General features: G+C 42.5%; 1 protein-coding gene across 1 annotated transcript; it reads left to right on the top strand.

Moving 5' to 3' along the window:
- The first annotated feature begins 8,727 nt into the window (after positions 1-8,727).
- LOC111862869 lies at positions 8,728-9,321 on the top strand. Its single transcript, XM_023848636.1, has one exon. The coding sequence runs from the start codon at positions 8,728-8,730 to the stop codon at positions 9,319-9,321; it is 594 nt and encodes a 197-aa protein (XP_023704404.1).
- Positions 9,322-24,532: the final 15,211 nt, after the last annotated feature.

Here is a 24,532-nt window from a genome sequence, read left to right as displayed (position 1 = left end):
TTAGGTATACGGCATTTTGCATGGTGATAGAGCATAAAAGTAGCTACAGATTTTCTGTACCTGTATAACGCTATTTTCATGTAAACAATTTCAAATATGGCGACAGCGTGAAATTGTGAGATTATATCTGACAAATTCACGTAGAATCTATACCAGTGCAAACCATGAGCATTGGTGGATTACTAAATTATACAGCAACAATTATTATATTTATAATTGTTGCTACTTCACCATATATGTTGAAACGTCTGAAGAGATGTAGTCCTACGTGCGTGATATAAATTCTTCCCAGATCTTATTTTCTGCGGACATTTATCGAGTTATGGCAAACGGATTTTAATCGTGAGGAACAGCTGTTCCTGAAGCTAGCACATGTGCTAGACATGTGACACAACAAAAAAAAACGACGTGTCGGAGAGCACGGAAGAGAAGCGGACAGTACAGTGGTCTCCTCACCAATAAAAAGTTTGCGTGATGATGACCCATGGGCGGACGAAACATGTTGCAAGTTAGAAGAACACATGATATAAATTAAAGACAATCTAAAGTATTTAATAGTCACTTTTAGTGTAAACGATATACATGTAGTGCCTTGATGACATTTTATTACATTTTAAAGTGTAAAAACTACACTTTTAGTGAAGAACATGTTTTAGGTGTCTTTCATTTTATTTATTTTAAACATCATTGTTGCATTATTAGCGGTGTACATATAACTGAATGAAGCTGTCCCCATACGCTCGCTATGGAACATCACCATAATTCTGAATTATAGTACAGCATTATGTTTATTGCGTGTCTTAGCCTTGTTTGCTGAGAGGACGAAAGACAGGACTAGTTATATTTGCCCGTGTATTTTTGCCAGTCGGTAAGAATAAAATGAACAGAACATTGAATCCAAAGTTGCGTGCTACAGGAGACGAGGCTACTGATCACGGTGGCTGCGCGATCCAAGACATGTCTTCGCCCTCTCAAACACTGTCATCGTGGGTTCGAATCCCACTCGAGGCATGGATGTATGTGTGCGTTTCTTCTATGTAGGTAGCGGCCATGAGACAAGGCTGATCACTCGTCCCAGAAGTCCTACCAACTGTCAATAAGATATATAGTTCCAGATTAACTGTGATGGGAACAGGCCAGAGGGCCTAATATGAAAGGGAGAAGAAGAAGAATAGAAGGGGCTGTTAAACATTTAATTACAGTTACGCTCAAGTGATTTGTTACTTAGGTCCTATTTTGAAAATAATGAACTTGTTTTCCAATGTTACTGGTTCCACGGTCTCACGTGCAACATGTCTTTCTATAAAACTTATTAAAAGTTATTCAATTTAAAAGTTTTGCACATCATATAACTTTTTAAACCTTTAAAAGTTTTTCACTATATGTTTCGACGAATGTGGTCATCATCAGGTGTTTAAAATTATAGTCGAGGAAACTGCTGTGCTTCTGTTATCGTGGCTTTGGTTATTAATATATGGCCCCCTCTATGCGCATGCGTATTGGAAGTGATGGGTTGTTGTTCTTCCTGTTGTGTTGCGGTGTTTGTCTCCTTTACGAATGCACGTGTTGCAAGTGCGACAGCGAAACCAGCAGCATTTGATACGACGTGACGTGCAGCAGGATGCTGCAATATAATATACCGAACTTGTTCCTACTATCAGTTCTTCGTTGTAATGTTTTCGATGCAAAGGCTCATTTTCGCCTGCAGTATGGGGGGTGGGGGGAGGGCCCCGGAGAAATAATAGCATACAAAGAGGTAAAAGGAAAAGCTGTCCCTGTGCTTCACTAATTAAGCACTACGCCATGAAGGCGTATGGGACAGTAGATGTACCAGATCAACGTTTTCTTGACCTCGGCACTAGTTGGAAGTGAGTGATCAGCGCCAGACCCCTTCCGCTTTAACGCCGGAGAAAGAGCCCCCGGTACCCATTGGATACCTTACTGGGACTCGAACTCCGACCCCTCGGTCGTCCAGCTCGTAGCCAGTCATACAGACTGCGCTATCCCGGCTCCCATAGGATATCAATAACTTTATTTATTTGAATATATTTTATTACATGCTTATTACCCACGGTGATACACGATACTATGCCACCCTGACATTAAAACGTCCAGTATAAATGCAACGAGAAGAAGTAGAGACATTCATTTCAAACAACACCCTCGTTACACAATGGCAGAGTCGCTAAAGAGACTAGCTACGGCCTGGCGACCGAGGGGTCGGAGTTCGAGTCCCGGTAGGGTAAAGAATTTTCTATTCTACACGTTGTCCAGCCCGGCTCTGGGCTCCAACCAACCTCCTATCCAAAAGGTACCGGTGGCCCTTTCCCCGGGGTTGAAGGGGCCCGGAGGTGAAGCTGACCACTCACCTACCACTAGGGCCAAGGTCAAGAGAACGTGGATTTACACATCAACTCTCCCACGCGCCTTCATGGGGTAGTGCTTAATTTGTTAAGCACGGGAACACACCTACCTTACCCTCGCTACACAATTGCGCACAGCGGGTTCCAAAACATCGCCACTTTTACACAGAGGCGGAACTGTGCATTTTATTGATTGACTGGAAGTAGCATAAAACGTCATATTTCCAGCTTTCATTATCCGTGCGTCATTACAGCAAGCGAAACACAGCCCAGGGTTAACCAAACCTGTCATACTATACTGTACATTTATACGATCTTCCTGTAAACAAGGATTTCAAACCCGTTTGCAGTTTTGCACATATGGAAACAAGGTTCACTACAACTGACAAGACGAGGTCATCACACTATGGATTTAATGGAAATGGGAGGGGAATATGAACCTCAGGTCTAAAGTCTTCATTTTGCCATGGGTGTGGTATAAATTGGGTTATTATATAGTATGATCATATAACATAAATGACTGACCAGTAAGATACATAAATTTTATCAAAATGATTGTTTTTTTGTTTTTGTTTTTCCTTTGGCGCTACAGCCCCAATTTGGGCCTTGGCCTACCTCCATGAAACTCGGTTTCACTTCGGTTTACTAGATCTTAAACATTGGTAGGACTCCTTGGATGAGTGATCAGCTCGTCGCAAGGCCTCTACCTGCACACAAACACAGAAAACGCACGCGCGCGCGCGCGCGCACACACACACACACACACACACACGCAAAACACTAAACATTCATTACCTTGAGTCGGATTCGAACTCACGACCCCGGCTTCCGAGCGAGTGAAGAGAGGGCATGCTTTAGACCGCCTGCCACTGAGATCGGTGCTTGTATAAAAATACTGTGACTTACGTGTATATGTATACTGCTATGTCAGACTACTAGAGTTCTGTCTAGTCTAGGTAAGTTAATTACGGATACTTTTCGTTACGTTATATTACTTACTTACTCATGGAGCTGAGCCCTTCTGGAGGAGCTGCCAATTCTGCAGCTACTCAAGAATTTCCCAGCATTTTATGGAACCCGAAGGTTCATTACCGTGTTCACAAGAACCCTCCACTGGTTACTATCCTGAGCCAGATCAATCCAATCAATACCATTCCATCCTATCTCTCTAAGATCCATTTTAATGCTCTCATCCGCCTACACCCTTGGTCTTCCCAGTGGTCTCCTTCCTTCTGGCTTTCCGAACAATAGTCTATACGCATTCCTCGTCTCCCCCATTCGTGCTACATGCCCTGCCCACCTCGTCCTCCTTGACTTGATCATCCTAATTATACTTGGAGAAGAGTGCAGGTTATGAAGCTCCTCATTATGCAGTTTTCTCCAACCTCCTGTCACTTCACCTCTCTTCGGTCCAAATATTCTCCTCAACACCCTGTTCTCAAACACCCTCAGTCTATGTTCCTCCCTTAATGTCAGAGACCAAGTTTCACACCCATACAGAACCACACGCAAAATTATAGTTTTGTATATTCTAATTTTTATGTTTTTGGACAGCAGACGAGAAGACAAAAGGTTCTGGACTGAATGGTAGCAAGCATTACCAGAGTTCAATCGCCTCTTAATTTCCTCCTGATTAAGGTTTCGATCTGTTATCGTTGTTCCCAAATATCTTAACTGTACCACAGTTTCAAAACATCTGTTTCCTATCTTTATGTCATGATTTTGCCCTGCATTCTGGTGACGAGACAGCAACATATACTTAGTTTTCTCAGTGTTTACTTCTAGACCAACCTCTTTACTTNCAAAGTTGAAAAGGAGTGGCGATAAAGCATCTCCTTGTTTTAGACCATTCTGGATAGGAATTTTATCAGACAAATGTTTACCTATACGGACTTTACTAGACGTTTCGTTTAACACATTCTAATCAACCTAACTAGTCTCATGTGTATCCCAAACTCTATCAGAATATTGTACAATACTTCCCTCCTAACTGAATCATAGGCTTTCTTGAAGTCTATGAATAGCTGATGTACTGTCTCATCGTACTCCCATTTTTTCTCCAGTATCTGACGAAGGCAAAAAAATCTGATCTGTAGTTGATCTGTTACGTCGCAACCCACACTGATGATCCCCAATAATTGAATCTATAAATGGACTTAACCTTGAGAGAAGAATATTGGATAAAATTTTGTATGAAGTTGATAGCAGTGATATCCCCCTATAATTACTACAGTCAGTTTTATCACCCTTCTTGTGATCTGGTACAATAACAGACTCCTCCCACTGATCAGGCAATTTTTCCTTATGCCAAATAGAAGTAATTAGATTCTGGATCTTAGAACGTAATATTTCGCCTCCTGCTTGAATAAGTTCTGCCGGAATTTGATCACCACCTGGCGATTTATACCGGTTCAATTTTGCAATAGCACTTTCAACCTCAAAAGGGCTAGGATCAGGTACTAACGGCTCAGCTGTATGGGTTTCTGTCTGCCTAACAGCACTGACCCTATGTACATTCAATAACTGAGAGTAGTAGTTCCCCCACCTGTTCAAAATGCTGTGGGAATCTGCAATCAGATCACCATTCTCATCCTTCACTAAGTTACTGCTAGGCTGGTAACCCCCCTTAAAGTCATTTATTCCTCTATACAGGTCTCTAATGTTCTTGTTCTTACTGTTCATTGCAAGCTCATCAATTTTGTCTTTCAGATATTCCCTCTTTTTGTTCCTGAAATGCCTGCTGGTTTCACGTCTTATATTGTTCAGATTATCCACCTTTAACTCGCTTGGATCTTGTAACCATTGCAATTTGGCCTGCTTTCTTTGATCTGATAATTTTGAGCATCCTTCATCGAACCATGGCTTATGCTTCTTCGGTTCATAATAACCTAGACTCTCTTTGGCAGAGATTTTTATATTCTCTCTAATAGTTTCCCAAGCTTCATTAACATCCACCTCAGTTTCTAAGTTTTACAAGGCCGCAAACCTATTTGAGATTTCAACACGATACTGCTCTTTACCCTCTACGTCATTTAATTTCTTGAGATTGAACCTCTCCATATGAACTCTGTGTGTTGTTTGTTTGTTTGCCCACTGCCAGTCTTTCCCTAACCTTATGTCCAAGTAAATTTATGGATGTTACGATGTGGGAATATTGTACTTTTGACGGTAAGATTTTTTGATGTCGTTACGTTATATACTGATCGGAAATTGACAACTTTCTGATTAGCACTTTGTATACTCTCGTGTATGATTTTTAATTGGTAATGTTCAGTGTGGGTGAATATGAGGACTAGTCCATTTTTTAATTTTATACAATAACTACACGTAAACAGTTAGGCGTACTAGTAGTAGACAGCTATGTGTACTGAAACTCACAATGTGAGACTCTGTGTTGACACTCCGAAACCCAGTGGTGTTTCTACCGGTCCGTGAATCAGCAAAGGCTGAGACAAGCATCGCATCCACGTGCTTGCACGTTTTGGGGTGCTGTCTAGCACAGCTTCCGGCATCAAATCACTTTCCTCCTATTTATTTCGAGACAACAGGAAGGGTCTACTTTGTCCTCTAGGTACAAGTATGCTCGTTCTTTTAATGTCGCGATCAGGTGTACACCTCCTGCTTCTTACTGCGAGACCGGGCATCATAACTACGGTTCTGCCTGCTTTCTGGAATCACATTAAGTCACGACTGTTTCCGTTCACACCCTTTTCACTTCGTTATTCACTATCATCCCAGCACCTGCGACTATAACATGGGCAGAAATACTGTCAGCCTTGGTAAACAAAATATAAATAAATAACTAAAAAATGAGACGGGAATTTCCCTCTGTGGAGAGCTTCAGACAGGTTACTGGCTGCGAGCAGTCTGCAACGGGGGGAGGAATGACCCAACCAAGGTCAAGCAGCACCAGGAACACTGTCTGCAGGCATGGCTACCGAATTCTAAACTCACCAGGCCTGTGCACCGAGTAGGTCGTCGGTATAACGTTGCATGTTGCATGTTACACACATCGCTGCCACCCGACGTCTGGTTCAATGCATCTACTGAACAACTGAAATTCCTCACTCAGGTTGAATGTATATTTTGGTAGTCTTTATTCTAATACAAGGGGGCACGCAGCACCGTAGTTGGTTGAGGCACTATGCTACAAGCCGGATGGTCGAGAGTTCGAGTCCCGATGAGATGCATTTCTTTCAATTGGCATAATCCTTCCAGCCGCACTATGACCCTGGGTTCGACTCAGTCTCTAACAGAAATGAGTACCAGGAATCTTCCTGGGAGGTAAAGGGCGGCCGGCGCGTAAGGCTGACAATTTTACCGTCATCTGTGAGCCGATTGTCTAGAAAATGTGGGAGCCTCGACGTCTCACAAACCTATGGGTCTTCACGGCCTCTTACAGGGATAGCTTTACCTTATTTTATTTTAATACTTCTGAGTTTCGACTCCTAAAATTAAGGTATTTTTTTTAGCTTCTTGGGGTGGGGTGAGACCAAGTCCACTTGGTACTTCAGCCACTATTTGGTCTACTGCACCAGCCAAGGATGATTGGTGATGATGAATATGGAGCAGTCGGTGGAATGAGAACTTCCATGGGAAACCGAAGTATTAGGAGAAATCCAGCCCCAGTGCCACTTCGTCCACCACAAATCCCACATTACCTGACCTGGGATAGAGGCCCCGGGGTACCGCCGTCGGGAGCTGGCGACTAAACACCTGAGCTATAGCGCGGTCTTAAAATTAAGGTAGGTCTACAGATGCATATAATAGATTTGTTAACAAAAGGCTGCATGAAAATGGCTCATGATTGTATATGGAATAATTTCCTTCCGGCTAATGAGACTCAGTTGAGAACAAGATATCATTACTTTGCAAAAGTGATCTAGCTACAGGGGCCAGGGTCCTTTCGAGATGCTAACAGAATCTGTCAAGAAATTACTCGCCATTTATTGAACTCGAAGGTTAATCACCGTTCACAAGGTCCGCCACTTGTGTTTATCCTGTTTCAGATTAATTCAGTCAACATCGTCACCCCTATTTCATTATGATCCATTTGAATATTTCCTCTCCCTACCTGCGCTTATGTCTTGCAAGTCGTCTCCCCCCCCCCTTCAGTAGTGCGGACTAAAATTCTGTGTGCATGTTTCATCTTTCCCATGAGCGTTTAGAAGCTCTGCCTGTCTCCTCTTTTACAGTAGAGGGCTCCACCAGGTTACAGGAATTTAAATATAAATATGTAAATTAACCGTTCAAAGACTGAATTTCTTCTAAATAATATTGTCATGTGTAGAGGTTGTGCGTGACCTATAGACGGGGGTTTGGATTGGATTTATTGACACCTTATACATTCAATTCGGGACTACACGTAATACAGCGCTTTCGCTGATGTGCATAATTTACCGTTACACACGCACTAGGGTTCTCAGTCTTCACCAGACGGATTTATAACAGTCTCACTTAGGGTTCCCAGATACTCCGTTTTCCCCGGATTCTTCCGTGTTTTCACCCAAATTTTGTTCCTCCGTTTATTGTTTACCCGGAATGGATAATTCTCCTTTTTTTATTTAAGTCCATTGCGAATTATATTTCATGGGTTAAATATTATCATAAAATCTCTGTAATCCTTGGAAAATGACACTGTTATAGTCTATTTCATTATGTTGCATTTCGTGAATGTTGGCAACACTTGAGGTTCTAAACCAAAGCAGCGGTTGTTGGTGATAGTGTATTTTAATCCGTTCAATCCTCGCTAGAAAGTCAGTGTCAAGTAAGCAAAAATGTTTGAGGGCGAAGAAGATCCATCAGACTCCTCCATGGAAGAAGTTGAAATTCCAGGCCAAAATTAATCAAATATATCTTAAGAAATGGGAAGATATGTTTTCATGGGTTAAGCCAGGACCAGATGAGAACCGGGCATATTGTACGTTGTGTAGGAAGGATTTTAGTACTTCGCACGGTGGACAAAGTGACCTGAGGCAACATGCACAATACAAGGGGCATAAAATTAAGGAAAAATGTAATTCTGGAAGTTCAAATAAACTTTCGAAATACTTTGTTAATTTAAAAAATAAAGAAGAATATGACAACAGCACCGCGTGCAAACTTGGTTTAGTGTATCATGCAGTGAAACACAACTTAAGTTATTCCAGTCTGGACTGCGGAAATAAACTTGTGTCCAATATTTTCAGTGATTCCGAGATTGCTTCCAAACTTTCATATGGACGCACTAAAGCGGAAATGATAGTGAAGTACGTTCTTGCTCCTAAGAGCGTAAATGACTTTGTGTCTATTTTAAGATGTCCAGAAAATACTTCAAAATTTTTTTTCGTTGGCTACCGATGCATCAAACAGAAGCAATCGAAAAATGTTCCCTGTTTGCATCCGGTACTTCGACCCTTTAAAGGGAGTGCAGAATAAACTTCTAGATTTTGTTGAAAGTGCTGACGAAACGTCTATGGCAATTACTGGTTTGGTGCTGCAGAGCTTAGAAAAGCACAACTTGGATGTAAATTATGCGTCTTCTTATTGTGCAGACAATGCCAATGTGAACTATGGAAAAACACATTCCGTATATCAGTTGCTGCGAAGTAAAAACCCAAATTTACTGAAAGCTAATTGCTCTAATCATGTCATACATAACACAATTAAGTTTGCAATTGACAGATTAGATGTTGATGTTGAAAGTGTAGTCTTAAAGATATATAATCACTTCTCTGTCTCTGCCAAAAGAAGAGAAGAGTTAAAATCATTCTTTGAGTTTCTGAATTTGGAGTGGACTGAGATTTTGAGGCATGTTCCAACTAGGTGGCTGTCATTAACACCAGCCATTTCTCGACTGCTTCAGAACTGGGAAGCAATGAAAAGTTACTTCAATAGTATTCCCAACTGTCCAAAAATATTATCTAACATTTTCATGAAAGATGACCCAGAGGAAGCAGTGTTGCCTGAAATCTTCTAATTTCTTAAGTAATATTTGAAGTCAGCTGGAAATGGTAGATAAAACACTGGAAAGGTCTGACTTAAGTGTACTAGAGACTTACAAACAAATGAAACTTCTCAGTTCTAAAATCCAGCAGAGAAGGAAAGACAACTTTTTTGGTAGCAAAGCAAAAGAACTCATTAATGGATTGTCTATGCCATTACAGAAAAAGGTTACTGAAGACCTGAACAGCTTTTTTAGCAATATGCTTCAGTATCTGCAAAAAAGATATGATGTGAGAGATGACAATCCCTATGCATCCCTTGCAGCATTTCCTCTACAGGAAGGGATTGAGTTCAAAGATTTTGAAAAAGCCATAGAAGTGATTCAGCTAAGTGAAAATGTTTGCATTGATGACCTGTACGAGGAGTTCACTAGCCATCGAGATTACCTCTGCAACAGTGTGAACAGATATGGTGATTATGTAGCAAACTGGCTTACACTTCTTTCTTCAGTACCTGAGCATGATGTACCAAATATTTCCAAAGTGGTAGGAGTTTTGTTTAGCATCCCTGGCTCAAATGCTTTTGTGGAGCGAATCTTTTCATTCATGAAAAGTAAGTGGAGTGACACAAGACAGATGCTCAACAGATTTAATCAAGGCAGAACTCCAGGTGACAGTGAACTATGAAAGCAAGTCCTGTTCAGAATTTTATAAATTTTCGAAGGGTGATGTTCAATTATTAAAAAGTGCTAGGAGTTCAGTGAAATACAATTAACAGAATCTGATCGACCAGCCCTTTAAAGTTATAAATATGTAGTATTTAATATTTGTGTTCTACAAATATTTTGTGCATTCTATAAATATATAATAGGGCTACGTAATATTTGTTTTGTTCTATAAATGTGTAGTAGGCCTATGTAATACAGATGTGTAGTAGGATTTTGTAAGTTATGTAGTATGTTGATTATGTATATTTTATAGCCTATTAGCTGTGAAAAATATCGTTATAAACAAGCAACGAGAATCACTCGTTTTTTTATTTTACAGAATCTGGCAACCCTAGTCTCACTGTCACTGCAGCACACATGAAGTCTTCTTTGCACAGTCTAATTCCTGTCCCGCCATTTCTTCCCAGTCACCTTCGCCTGCAACTGTCAACTCCGAAACTCGACTCAATTCCACTTCCTCTGCTCTCAACATCATGTCCTGGCAGGCTCAAACGATCTTCTTTGTTCTTCTTACAACTCCTGGGCAGAGACCACGCAGAAAACACAGCCTCTCTATTGTTGAGAAGGCGTGTTTATAGCATCGTTGTATAACAACGGAAGTTACTGGACTATTGGCTGCGTATTCGTTGCCGCGGGAATGTGTTTACCGAGCAGTCGACTAGCAATAAACGTCTCCTGTGATTTCAGGATTCCGGCTTTCGGGCGTCATGTCACAATATACACAAATTTAGTTTGTACCTCGCACGGATGTTATTATGTCTCCGCTACAAAGACCAACCGGCTAATGCTGTTAGGGAAATGACCGCTATTTATTTTGGAGAATTAAGAGAAAGACATAAATACACACTGTGAACAGAATGCACGGTTGTTCTATGTCGAGGCAGGTGATGCTTATGGTAACCACTGGGCTTTAAACGGTTAAGCAGGTAATGGGAGTAAACAAAGGAAATCAACAGAGAACACAGCCTACTGCAGATTTTATATGGAACGGCCAAGTTCGTCGAATACGTGATAATTATTAATTAAAGAGAATCTTCGACTGAAAGTCTCAGAAAAGGTAGAAACGCAGACGTCCAAAAAAGATATGACAGGGGTGACGTTGATCCATCCATGGACAACATGAAGGAGATTCTGAGAAGGACCGAAATCTGCGCAGCCGCTGAAGTTTGATACCAGGAGATATGAATGTTCTTGCGCTACCCACCCGTACTGGAAGGGGGCTCTGCACGAAGGCCTTCTTCGCGCGCTCTTCCAAGCAGTCCGTTGATATTTCAGTGTTTCTTGCGGCTTGACCCTGTTACAGAACTATATATATATATATTTGGGGGGGGGGTTATATATCGATGCTTCTTACAAAGTTTACAGAGCGTTAAACGAGACAATAACAGTGAAAGATGACTATGGAGGGAAACAAACGTAATCAGTCTCAAGTTAACTACGACAACGTTTGCATATTACGCGAAGCTCTTGTCAAGACAGCCGGCCTCTTAACTGAGGTTCGAATCCGAAACAGAACTAGTAACCGGGGGCACGCGGTAACGTAGTTGGTTGAGACACCATGCTACAAACCGGAAGATCGCGGGTTCGATTCCTGAGGAGCTAACTGGATTTTTAATTGGCCTAATGGTTCCAGCCGTACTATGGCCCTGGGGTCGACTCAACCTCTAACAGAAATGAGTACCAGGAATCTTCCTGCGGCTAAAGGGCGGCCGGCGCGTAAGGCTGACAACCTCACCGCCAATTGTGAGTTGATTATCAAAAAAACTTGGGACCCTCGACGTCTCACAATCCTATGAGCCTCCACAGCCTGTTACAGGGCTAGCTTTACCTCATTTTTTTTTTGGCTCGTCTGCGACGTTCAGTGAATTTTCAAGTAGGAAGACAACAAAGAAAGTAAATTAGATAATGCGTGATGCTGGGCCTCCAGCAACGAACATTAAACCTTTGAGGTGAGATAAATCTCTGGTATCGTACGATGATTACGGTTAAATCGCTGAACAAACGCGGACAAAACAACGAGCTGCGGCCACCCACCACTACTGCACCTAGTAGCAGCGCTCTGCCTGTACCCACCATGTACATGTGCAAGCAGCCGGGACTGAAACAGCTCACTTACACTTGCGCAACTATTATGGGAAAACATGCAAACGGTTTATTTATTCATAACTGCACTCCACACAGTTCATGACAGCAAAATATTACCTTGGAAGATTAGGCAGAAAGTCAGGAAGATCCAAATACAGAATAAAACAGATCAGAAATGTACGCATTGCGTAACATTTGAGGCGCGTTCAGATATTTCACTTTGATATTTTGTTCACTTAGTTTTTATTTTTCTAATTTTCTCTCTGTCTCATGCATACAAAATGCTCTAGTCTTTTTTTTAATTCTCTTCTGAATTATTAATAAGACAAATAAGCGAGAATATCCTCGATCGGTTAGTTACTGTCAGGGTCTCCTTTGTGAATCTATGGTAAGCACTACGCCAAGAAGACGTAAGGGGAAATGGATGTATAAATCCTCGGCACTAGTTGGAGGTGAGTGGTCAGCTTCACGTCCCTGCCGCTTTACCTCCGAGGAAAGAGCCCCCCAGTACCCATTGGATAGGAGGTTGGGTGGGCCCCAGAGCTGGTTTGGACGACGTGGAGAACAGAAAATTCTTGACCCTACCGGGACTCGAAATCCGATACTTGGCCGTCCAGCTGGCAGCTAGCCGCCAAACCGACCGAATGAACTTATAACGAAAGATGTTTCATTTCAGAGCAGATATCAGCCAAATGTCATTAAGTTTAAACTGTGAGAATGTGGTGTCATGTTTTATTTAGACAGGGAACTGCTGTGAAATCAATTAACGGGATGTCCATGGCTTCGCTCCCATGGCAACCCCAGTGTGCTCTCACCAACAGAGAGGAGAGCGATACAGTGAGATACAAAAGCGTCAGTTATTCTTGTCCACTTTTAACCAAAACTGAGTTATATCGACAGATTTTAGTAAAACTCCCCGACGTAAACATCACGAAAATTCATCCAATTGGAAGAGTCCCTTCATACGGACAGACAGACTAACAATTTGTAGGTGTTTTTGGCGATTTTTGCTAACACGTCTAATAAAGTTTTAATGATAAAATTGAATACGACTCCCTTATCAATCCATATTCGCCAGTTGATAACACTGAAGTAATCTCAGTCTATCTATCTATGGCTCTACAGCCATTGTGGACCTTGGCCGCTACATACACACAGAATATGCGCACACATATATCAATATCTCCAGTGGGATTCGAACTCACGATCCCATTGTTCGAGGGAGCGAAGACGGTTCATGCCTTAAACAGTGCGGCAACTGTTACAATCAAGTAAGCTAAACGAATATTGAAACATGCAAATGAACCTCACACTTCTGTTTCGTAAGCACAAAAGCATATCTGCTTACATAAGTTTTACTCAATCGCATTCTTTAAACATGCCATTATATTTCCTTGCAAGCAGAATGCAGGGCAAAATCACGACACAAAGGCACGTAACAGATCCTTTGAAAATGTGGCACATTTCAAATAACTGGGTACGACAGTAATAAATCAAAATTTGATTCAGGACGAAATTGAGAGGAGACTGACTTCGAGTAACGCTTGCAAACGTAAAATTTAAAGTATATGAAACTATAATTTTGCCAGTGGTTCTGTATGGATGTGAAACTTGGTCTTTGACTTTAAGAGAGGAACACAGACTGAGGGTGTTTGAGAACAGGGTGTTGAGGAGAATATTTGGACCAAAGAGAGATGAAGTGACAGGAGGTTGGAGAAAACTGCATAATGAGGAGCTTCATAACTTGCACTCTTTGCCAAGTATAATTAGAATGATCAAATCAAAGAGTATGAGATGGGCAGGGCATGTAGCAAGGCTGTGGGAGAAGAATACTGCATATAGGATGTCGGTGCGAAAGCCAGAAGGAAAGATGTAAACGAAGCCGGAGATGGGTGGATAATATTAAAATAGATCTGAGAGAGATAGGATGGGATGGTACAGACCGGACCGATTTGGCTCTGGATAGGGGACCAGTGGAGGGCTCTTGTAAACACGGTCATGAACATTCGGGTTCCATAATATGATGGGAAGTTCCTGAGTGGCTGCATAAGTGGCAGCTTCTCAAGAAGAGCTCAATTCCATGAAGTTAGTTAGCTATATATATATGTGTGTGTGTGTGTGTGTGCTGGAGTGTGTATTTATATTTAAAACATTTCTGTTCCGTGCAAACACGTTCCTACAGAAATAAAATGCTGATGGACATTTTTCAAACTTTTAGTGGAAACATTAATGTACATTTTATTGCATGGATATCTACGTTTAATGAGTTCCGTATATGCAACATTATTTTCTGACGTCAGTTTATATTGTTTAACAACTAGACTGTCAGATTCATTTGGGTTTGTTTCAACAGTAGCCGCTTTACGAATTCAGGCCAAAGTCTGAAGAATTCGGACTTTAACATCTTTTAACTGTTTATTAGAACGGATGTACTGCTTTTTCAGTTCAAAAGCTGAAGACTTGTTCCACGGCGTCGGGAAATCCCAGTATTTCAGTAAGGAAATGTCAAACCTTAACGAAGGATGCGTGATGTACGAAGTTGAGAAAGTTGAGGGGAAAACGAAAGAGGTAAATATGAGCAAGAAATACGCGTGGGGATTACGGTGCAACTAGGAAATGAAAAGGTTAAAATAGTGCAGGAAATTTCTGGCATCCTGAAGGATTACCCTTACACGGGACGTTAAGCATCTCGAAGAATACAAAAGATCAAATATATCTTCGAGCTGCGCATGCGCACCATATACAAATTAGGGTACGTCCATTCGATCCGCCGATTCAAGATGTAACATATCTAAAATAAATTCACCGGTAAACAATGAAATATCTTTAATAATTTTCATATTGTCTTGGTTAAAGTACTGTCACGTAGTAAGTGTGACTCGAGACGAAGTTTTGGTTGGTAGCTGGATTCAGTGGACACTTACACTCCTAACTACAAATAATTACGCCAGTCTCACTGAGTACTTCTCTTCAAAGTTCACTGTAACTGCAGAACATATAAAACCTTCTGAGTCTTCACTACCCGTTGCTTGGTAGCGGCTTTCAACGGCGGACGTTCCCCTTCATCTGGGTTCCTGAACTGTCCTCGGCATCAGCTATGTGTTTTTCACTTCTCACAACTGCAATCAAGTGACCCAATCAACAGCTCAAAATCAAAATCAAAGTAACGTTAGGACCGACGGTCAGTCGGCCAGTCTGTCTTAGTCCAAGTCAAATTTACTTTACGACTGGCTGTTTACCGCCAATCAGTTCGTACTGGCGTCAAGCCACTTGAGAGTCACGACCAGAGATCTTTTTTTTTCTTCAACTAAGCCCTTGCGGTAATAGTCCTTATGTAATATCCTCTCTGACGAGAAGATGGGGTTATTTCTTATGAATATACTTGGCCTTTAGTCAAGTGTACATTTCGCACATTATAACATGTTACTGAGCTGTTTCCTAGCAACGGCTGTTTACTGTCGCCTGTTTACACAGCTGTTACTAGGAAATGGGTCTACATATCACATCGTACTTGTTTGAAAATATAAAATGGAACACAATATTCGTGACTTGAGTTGCCTTCGAATTTTATTGCCTTTTCTGTCTGTTTCTTCTGATTAATGTCGACTGTGCTCATTACTTATTTACCAATTTTCAAAGCATTTTTACACCATTAGCTTTCATACAAGGAGTATAGAGTACAACTCTTAAAGCCTACTTTCAGATTGACTAACAGACCTACATTTCTCGTGCCGTGAATGTTAGTCTCTGGTTTTCTGTGGCTTTAAATTGCAAACGGATTACAAGTTGTTACTATGCTTGGTTATTCTTTTATTCTCACCATCATTTCTTTGGAAACAAAATATTACTAAAAGTACAGGCTACTTTTAAAATATACTTCTCTATAAAACGACTGTGTCACAATTTATATGCATATTTAAAATTTACGTATTCTGTTACGAGCTTAGTATTAAATCGTCATTGAAATACATTTCCACATATTCCGAGACGGAAAAAAGAAATGCGCGACAAATTTAACGTTTGGTTAACAATCTGTGCAAATAAAACAGTAACAACTTTCAAATATTTCTAATTATAAGAAACTGGAACCGATTTTCTAACGGATCACACCGGGTCAACGCCTTGGAAACTATTCGAACTGAAAATTGAAGGACTTTGTGAAAACCACGTAGGCTTACTGCTGACGTTCATAATCTACATACATAATTTTATATTACGTATGTCCACGTATTTATGTATCTCTGGGGGTAAGCGGTAGCGTAGTTTGTTGTGGCACTATTCTACAAGCCGGAAGGCCACGGGTTCGAGTCCCGATGAGGCGATTTCTTTTTCAATTCACCTAATCCTTCCAGCCGCAGTATGGCTCTGGGGTCGACTCAGCCTCTAACAGAAATGAGTAAAAGACGGCCGGCGTGTAAGGCTGACAACTTCACCGCCACCTGTGAACCGATTGCCTAGAAAATGTGGGAGCCTCGACGTCTCATGATCCTGTTGGCCTCCGTGGCCTGTTGCAGGGATAGCTTTACCTTTTATTTCACTACTAGAAAAATATCGACGGTTACAACCTGAAGCTGGAATTAGGCCTATGGGGCCTCTGTTTTTCAGGTTATGCCGTAAAACATTGCTACGGTGTTTCGATGCTTTTCAACGAACTGGAGGGTTGTTCCGGAAGGCTGATCGCGTGTTCCGGTTCGGTGCGGCAGGAAGCTGAGTCGCTGGAAGCCCGACAGAAAACTTCCTTTTCAGATATAAAGAACGATAGTTTACAAACCTCATCATACTGCCTTAATATGCAGCAGCATCAAGCTCAATTCAGCTATTAGTCAAAGTCAAAGTCACATTGCGACTGACGGTCAGTCAATCAATCTGTCTTGGTGTCGAGCCCCATCTGGGGCTCATTATCAGATATTAGTTCCTGTTTGACAGTTACTGTCCTGTCTATATGGGGCGCTCTCTCTGCAGAGAGGGCGAGTCTGCTGTTTGTCAGAGTCACATTCTGCAGTAATAAGTCAGTTGTCAGTACGCACAACAAATTTACATGCTATTAAAAGTATGTATACAAGGCTCAGTACAGCAGTTCATGCCCTATCTTCAGTAGCTCCCGCTACAACGGCAGTCTAGTCACTTGAACGGTCGTATGCTTTACCGCCTCCAAGTTTTTTTTATCTCTTATGTTTCCTGTGTCGGGGCTCGCCTTCTCCAGTGTTGCGAACATGTACATTTTCATGGTTTTGTATGATTTCTGCTTGTTGCCTGCATAATTTTGTTATATAATTATATAAGTACGGAAGTCTGAAAGCCACGGGCAAATCGGGAACCGGTACTATGCTGCTCAATTGAATTCGTCGTAACCACTTTGCACGGGCCCCAAGGAAAACACAGCTATTAGACGCACGCCTCTTGTAAACGTAGTGTAAACATTTCAAGGTCATATAATCTCTACTTACAACGCAAAAGAAGACATCCATAAAGCGGCCTCCGCAGTCTAGGGGTAACGTTCCCACCTCACGACTCAAGTTACGCGGGTTTAAACCCGGCGGAGGTCATGGAATTTTTATGGGCGGAAAAATTCAGGGAACAAGTCCTCCGGGAGGGACTTTAAGCCGTGGGTCCCGTGTCGTAGATTTACGGCACGTAAAAGATCCTCATGTCTCTAGGAGACCTCTGAGCAAAATTATTAGGCNATCACTCTATTCCACAAAGATGTATAAATTTGACTAAGGCAAAGCAAGAAGACAAGGGCTTTGCTTCATGCACGATCACTTTCTACTTCTAAAGCAAGCATTCCAACCGACATGAACAAATGGGTGGTCAGATCCCTGGGTTCATCTGGATATGGTGATCACGGGACAGCAGCGGGTTTACAGTGAGCCACCGAGGTGAAACAGATGAGCTTTCACAACACACTGCTACACTCAGTGCAGAATCTCGTACCTTCCAGTGTCCCATTTGAAAGTTTAAAGAGTAAAAATGTATACAATTATAAATTTCTCCCTTTTGATTCTTCTTCTTCTTCTTCTTCTTCCACCCTCACGGATTAGGCCTTGTGACCCGTTCTCATCAGAAATAATTTGGAATTATTGATCTTATAGATAGCCGGCAGGGCTTCTTGGACGGGGGATCGGCCCTGTCGCAAGGCCGTTACCTACGCATGAGAACATACACAGAAGAAACGCGGACATCCAGGACTCGAATGGGATTCAAAACCACGTTCCTCGTGTTTGAGCGGGCGAAGACATTTTGCGCCTTAGACCGAGGGGCCACTGTGATCGGCTATCTTTCTTGTGTGGGTGTGAAACTTTGTCTCCGTTCTAAAGCGAGAACACCGACTATGGATGTTCCACAGAATAACAAATTAGAAATAACAGGCTAGAGGAAACCATACAACAAGCAGATTCATCATAATTTGTGCTCTTCGCCAACTATTCGGTGGACGAGCAATTCAAGGGGATGGGATGAACTTACAGCTCTTTACGAGAAATAATAAAAGTACAAAAACATTTGGTCAAAAATCATGAAGAGAAGAGACGACTTTTCGTGGCTATGCATGGATGATAAACAAACTCCGTGACTTTAGTCCTCAAGCGAACTATACCGACAGAGCGACCGCCGCTTGTCGGCGAAGTTAATGCCAACTTTTGCGGATTGAGGGTGTCGCGTGGTCAGCGCAACGAATCCCCATGGCAGTTAATCTCTGTCTTCTAGACCGGAGCCGCTATTTCTTTGAGATAGCTCCTTAGTTATCCTCACGAGGCTGAGTGGACACCGTTCCAGACCCACTACTTCCCAGAATATCTGGCAGCGCCGGGAATCGAACCCAGGACCTCTGGATATGTAGTCAGGAACTCTGATTACTAGACCACAGAGGCGGTACCGCACGGGTGATAGGATAATATTAAAATAACAAAGGGTGGAATTGTGGGCTGGATATATATGACCCAGGACAAAGACTAGTGACGGACACGTGAACTTTCGGGTTCCATAAATGCAGGGAATGTGTTGGCCGGCCGAGTTGAAAACAGGATCAGAGGATACAGTCTGCACCTGTTTCACACAAAGCCTTCCCAGTCCGATACCATGGCACCAAAGGCGCACTGGATACGTCTAGCCGGTGATCAGAGACTGCTTCAAATCTAAAGCCAACTCATGTCTGTAATCGCGGATCAATACGTCTGCGTACTCGGTCAGCGCAACAGTTGCTACTCTTCTGCCTTGTCAGCAACCTAACAACTGAACGGACATTGAGACGTACGAGTGCAATACATCCTTTTACTTCCGACTGTCAACTCACAAAAGCACATGGTGCTTCAGAATACGCACAGCTTTTCTAGTTCGTACGCGGGACTTTTCTTTTTATAATTAACTAACAATGTGGAACTGCCTCTGTGGTCTAGTGGTCAGAGTTCCTGACTACATATCCAGAGGTCCGGGTTCGATTGCCGGCGCTACCAGATTTTCTGAGAATTAGTGGATCTGGAACGGGGTACAATCACCCTCGTGAAGATAACTGAGGACCTACTTGAATGGAAAAGTAGCGGCTCCGGTCTAGAAAACCGAAATTAACTGCCGTGGGGATTCGTTGCGCTGACCACGCGACACCCTCTAACCGCTAGAGTTGGCACTAACTTCGCCGACAAGCGGCGGTCGCTCGGTCGGTTGCGGACTAAAGCCACGGAGTTTTAACTCTTGAGAAGCAGACTGAAGCTCAGCCTGAGTACTAATAGCAGCAGAAGCACGCGAATAAGCAAGCAGTAAGCTCAAGGAGTACAGAAGAGTACAAGAGGTCAGCCTGTGAAGCTTTAACGTGTGATTTGAAGACTTCATGTGTGCTATAGTGCAGTGGTATTGGGAATGTGTGATTTAGGGAGACTTTTATAGTTCCTGTGCCATAAACCCGTGAAGACTAGTAGAAACAGACTAAGGAGATTAGCGTGGAGAGCTTTGCAGTGTGAAAATTAATTGCAGTTACGAACTGTAGGTGCTTAATAAATCTAATTACCAATCCGAATCCCGTCTTCAGTCACCCATACACGTGAGAACAACAACAACAACAATAATAATAATAATAATAATAATTTACTATTTTCAAAGGATTTGGGAAACAAATGTTTCGTTTCGTAAGTAAGATTTCACGTCATTTTTCCAGTGCTGATGATAATTCCACGACACCTATTGAAAATAAAAGATGTAACATTCACACGGTTTCTAGGAAGACTGGCACTGTCAGTTTATTATAACAGTCGTCCGTCGTTTGATAGCACAGTGCTAATGACTGCAGACGTTGATCGCCACGAAGAGACAGCGATAACCTGAGGCTATCCACCGGCAGTCACGAGGTCATGACCCGAGGACACGGTAATCTCCCTCACGTTCGCTGTCCAGCCGGCAGTTTTGTCTGTACTCTGATGATGAATCGGCGATATGGATTAAGTGCGCATTGCTATGCTAATATAGCTTATATTTCTCCAGGAGTAAAAGGTGACGCTAAAGCTCTCCCTGTAACAGGCCGTGAAGGCCCATGGGTTGTGAGACGTCGAGGCTCCCACATTTTCTCCAGACAATCGGCTCAGAGATGGCGGTGAGGTCAGCTTTACGTGTCGGCCGCCCTTTACCCCCAGGAAGATTCCTGGTACTGATTTCTGTTAGAGTCTGAGTCGATCCCAGGCCAATAGTGCGGCTGGAAGGGTTAGATGAATTGTAAAATCCAATATCGTACTGCCTGCATTCTCGGAGCACAGTACGTCTGGGGGGGGGGGACGGTAACTGCCGAACCGTTGGAACTTGACCCTTGAAATTTGCATAGTGACAGGTTACAAAGACATACCCGAGTTGTTTCAAAACTTGTATGGTCTATTCATTCGGGAACGGGGGGGGACGGTAACTGACGAACCGTTGGAACTTGACCCTTGAAATTTGCATAGTGACAGGTTACAAAGACATACCCGAGTTGTTTCAAAACTTGTATGGTCTATTCATTCGGGAACAGTGAAACGCAGCATGCCAACGCCGAGTGTTTTAATGCTTCCCAGGGACAGCGTGGCGTGGGCGCTGGCCAACGCCGACTGATTTCCCCGGGACAGCGGCGTGGGCGCCATGCAAAGCATCACCAGTGTGTTGCTCTAGGCCTTGAGTTAGGGCAACAAAGACGCGATTTGCCGTGAACAGAAGGGGCAAGATGTGTGGAGTGGCAGTGGCCTTGGGCAAGACGGAAAGGATGTCAGAAATCTGCTGTTCTTTCCGGTTTGTTGGACAATAACGTCATGTTCCAACAACAACAACTGCAGCCCCGCTTCGAAGTAGTGACAATGCATACATGTAAATAGGACAGGACTTCAGGGTGAAGGTAAGGTCAAGTTGTCCCTGTGCTTAACTAATTAAGCACTACGCCATGAAGGTGTATGGGGGAGTGGATGTATAGTTCCACATTTTCTTGACCTCGGCACTAGTTGGAGATGAATGGTCAGCTTCACGCCCCGGCCGCTTTACCATCGGGAAAGAGCCCCCGGTACCCATTGTATAGGAGGTTGGGTGGACCCCAGAGCCGGTCTGGACGATTGGAGAAGTGAAAATTCTTGACCCTACCGGGACTCGAACTCCGACCCCTCGGTCGTCCAGCCCATAGCCAGTCGCTATATCGAACAGGGTATGTATGCTAAAATCAAATCGCAGAACTCGTGCTTTGCAAATGAATGTACGTGTGTGTGTTTTGGAAGGGGGCGGGGGGGGGTGACTTTCAATTACCGAAGTTACAAGGCTATCATTTCAGACGCAAATCTGTTCTTAAAAGATTCATCATTCAATACGGTCCCAAAATCGTCCTCCTTTTATACCATCAAAAAGACACCATATCGAACAAGTTTCCAATGAAAGCTGTACATCTTAACGAGATCACTCCTATGTACCACTTAGTTCACGGTGGGCCAGTCTGCCAAAAAAGAAAAAGTCACAAAGTTCGATTCAAGCCAAATTTATATTTGAAGAAAGCAGTCTTCTGCGATGTGGCGCCGTGTAGATATGGTGTAAACCGACGTTCCTCCAAAATGTTGGTTAACACAATATCTACACGGCGCCACATCCCAGAAGACGGCCTTCTTCATAGTCACCGCCGTGAAAACCTCAAATCTTACAAATTTGTATTTGTTCTTCCGTTTCGGAGTTCTAACTGGTCAAGCTCTGTATCAACTGACATTTGTTTGTTTACAGACCTTCAGCAAATACACTTCGTATGAAGCATGGCTACTGCACGAAGCTGTGAGATTATGTCTGATAACGTTCTGGTTACAGATATCTATGTCAGTACCAACAGAAGTCATGTGCGAAGTTTGATTACAAAGTTGTGTAATTATTAACTCTAAGGCATAATTCCTAATTTGGAATTCCTTCTTCCCATAATATATTTTAACGCCGAGAGAGACACTATGAATGCACGGAGAGACGGATGGATGGATATTTAGGGTGAATTAGTTCGAAGCTTCTTTCATGGCGGCCAACAGACTTTCCATTTTTAAAGAATGGTACAATAACATTGCACCTTAACAATTATCTGCATGCATATCGCATGTCAATCGATGTTTTAAAGGTGGCTACACGATTCTTTGGAAACGCTGTAAGCAGCTAAGCGCCGGGCGGAGACTGAGATTGTGGTACTGTGCTGCCTGGTCAGGGCTATCGCACATCGCACGGAACGGTGATTCATGGGTATGGAGCAACTGCCTGCTCCAGTGCTACCTGGTCCGCCACGAATTTCATATGAAGTCATCCGGGACTGAACCCGAAGCCCCGCGGTGAGCAGTCAGCGCCCAACACCTTGAGCTATTGTGCGGTCTGAATTGAGTTCAATACAGATAATCGGTCAAGTAAACCGTCACTAACTGATATTATATTGTCCAACAAGAGCAAGGAAGTCCCCTTCACATCTGAGTAAATTATTACCTGTGTATCTACCTACCTACCAACCTGTTTGTCTGTCTGTCCGTCCGTCCATCCATATACCTACCAGTCAGACTGTCTACCTATCCATTTGTCTATCTATGCATCTAGACCTAGCTCTTTGTCATTACGTCTACTCCTAATGCTATGTCTTTGCTACAATCCGCAGTCTAATCCTAATGCTATGTTTAATTGTTTGTTGCATCCTGTTGTGGATTTTAATGAATATTAGATTTAATTTTACCGACCGTCACACTATGTGTGACGGTAAATAAAAAACGTGTTGTGTGGTCGGTAAAATTAAATCTAATATTTATTAAAATACACAACAGGATGCAACAAACAATTAAATTTATAAATGCCTGTCAGGCAAGGAGCATAAATAAAAAGTAGTGTGACAGTAAATAAAAAACGTGTTGTGTGGTCGGTAAAATTAAATCTAATATTCACTAATGCTATGTCTTTGCTACAATCCGCAGTCTACTCCTAATGCTATGTCTTTGCTACAATCCGCAGTCTACTCCTAATGCTATGTCTTTGCTACAATCCGCAGTCTACTCCTAATGCTGTGTCTTTGCTACAATTCGCAGTCTACTCCTAATGCTGTGTCTTTGCTACAATCCGAAGTCTACACCTAATGCTGTGTCTTTGCTACAATCCGCAGTCTACTCCTAATGCTGTGTCTTTGCTACAATCCGCAGTCTACACCTAATGCTGTGTCTTTACTACAATCCGCAGTCTACTCCTAATGCTATGTCTTTGCTACAATCCGCAGTCTACTCCTAATGCTATGTCTTTGCTACAATCCGCAGTCTACTCCTAATGCTATGTCTTTGCTACAATCCGCAGTCTACTCCTAATGCTGTGTCTTTGCTACAATCCGCAGTCTACTCCTAATGCTGTGTCTTTGCTACAATCCGCAGTCTACTCCTAATGCTGTGTCTTTGCTACAATCTGCAGTCTACTCCTAAACCTGTGTCTTTGCTACAATCCGCAGTCTACTCCTAATGATATGTCTGTGCTACAATCCGCAGTTATCAATTAAGCATATAACATCTACTTTGGTACACTGTATGTACAAAGGCTTATACGCCATTTATGAAATAAATCTATGTTTTGTTATAAAAAACTGTCTGTCTACCTACGTGTCTATCTATCCATCACATCCTTGCAAAGAGAACAGCGTTCTCCACTGGAAGAGATTGACGCGGGACCTTCCAGTATCAGCAGTCTCTTTGGGGAATGTGGTATTTTAAAATGATTTGTTTAGAAATCGATAAAACCTAACGGGTAAAATTTATGTTTGTTTCTCAAAATGAACTGACACACTTGACACATCCGGTTATTAGTTATATGCTACAAACATTATTCAATAACATGCCGACATAAATACTTTGATCCACCTACGAGCTAGAAGTTGATACCGTGAGGTCAAACTGCTGTTTGCGTTAACACCGGATGCACAGCACCGCACAATATTCTTTATACAAGTTAAATTAATTTA

This window comes from Cryptotermes secundus, unplaced genomic scaffold (genome assembly GCF_002891405.2).
Source record: "Cryptotermes secundus unplaced genomic scaffold, Csec_1.0 scaffold489, whole genome shotgun sequence".
Taxonomy (NCBI): domain Eukaryota; kingdom Metazoa; phylum Arthropoda; class Insecta; order Blattodea; family Kalotermitidae; genus Cryptotermes; species Cryptotermes secundus.
This window is presented reverse-complemented; position numbering and strand designations above follow the sequence as displayed.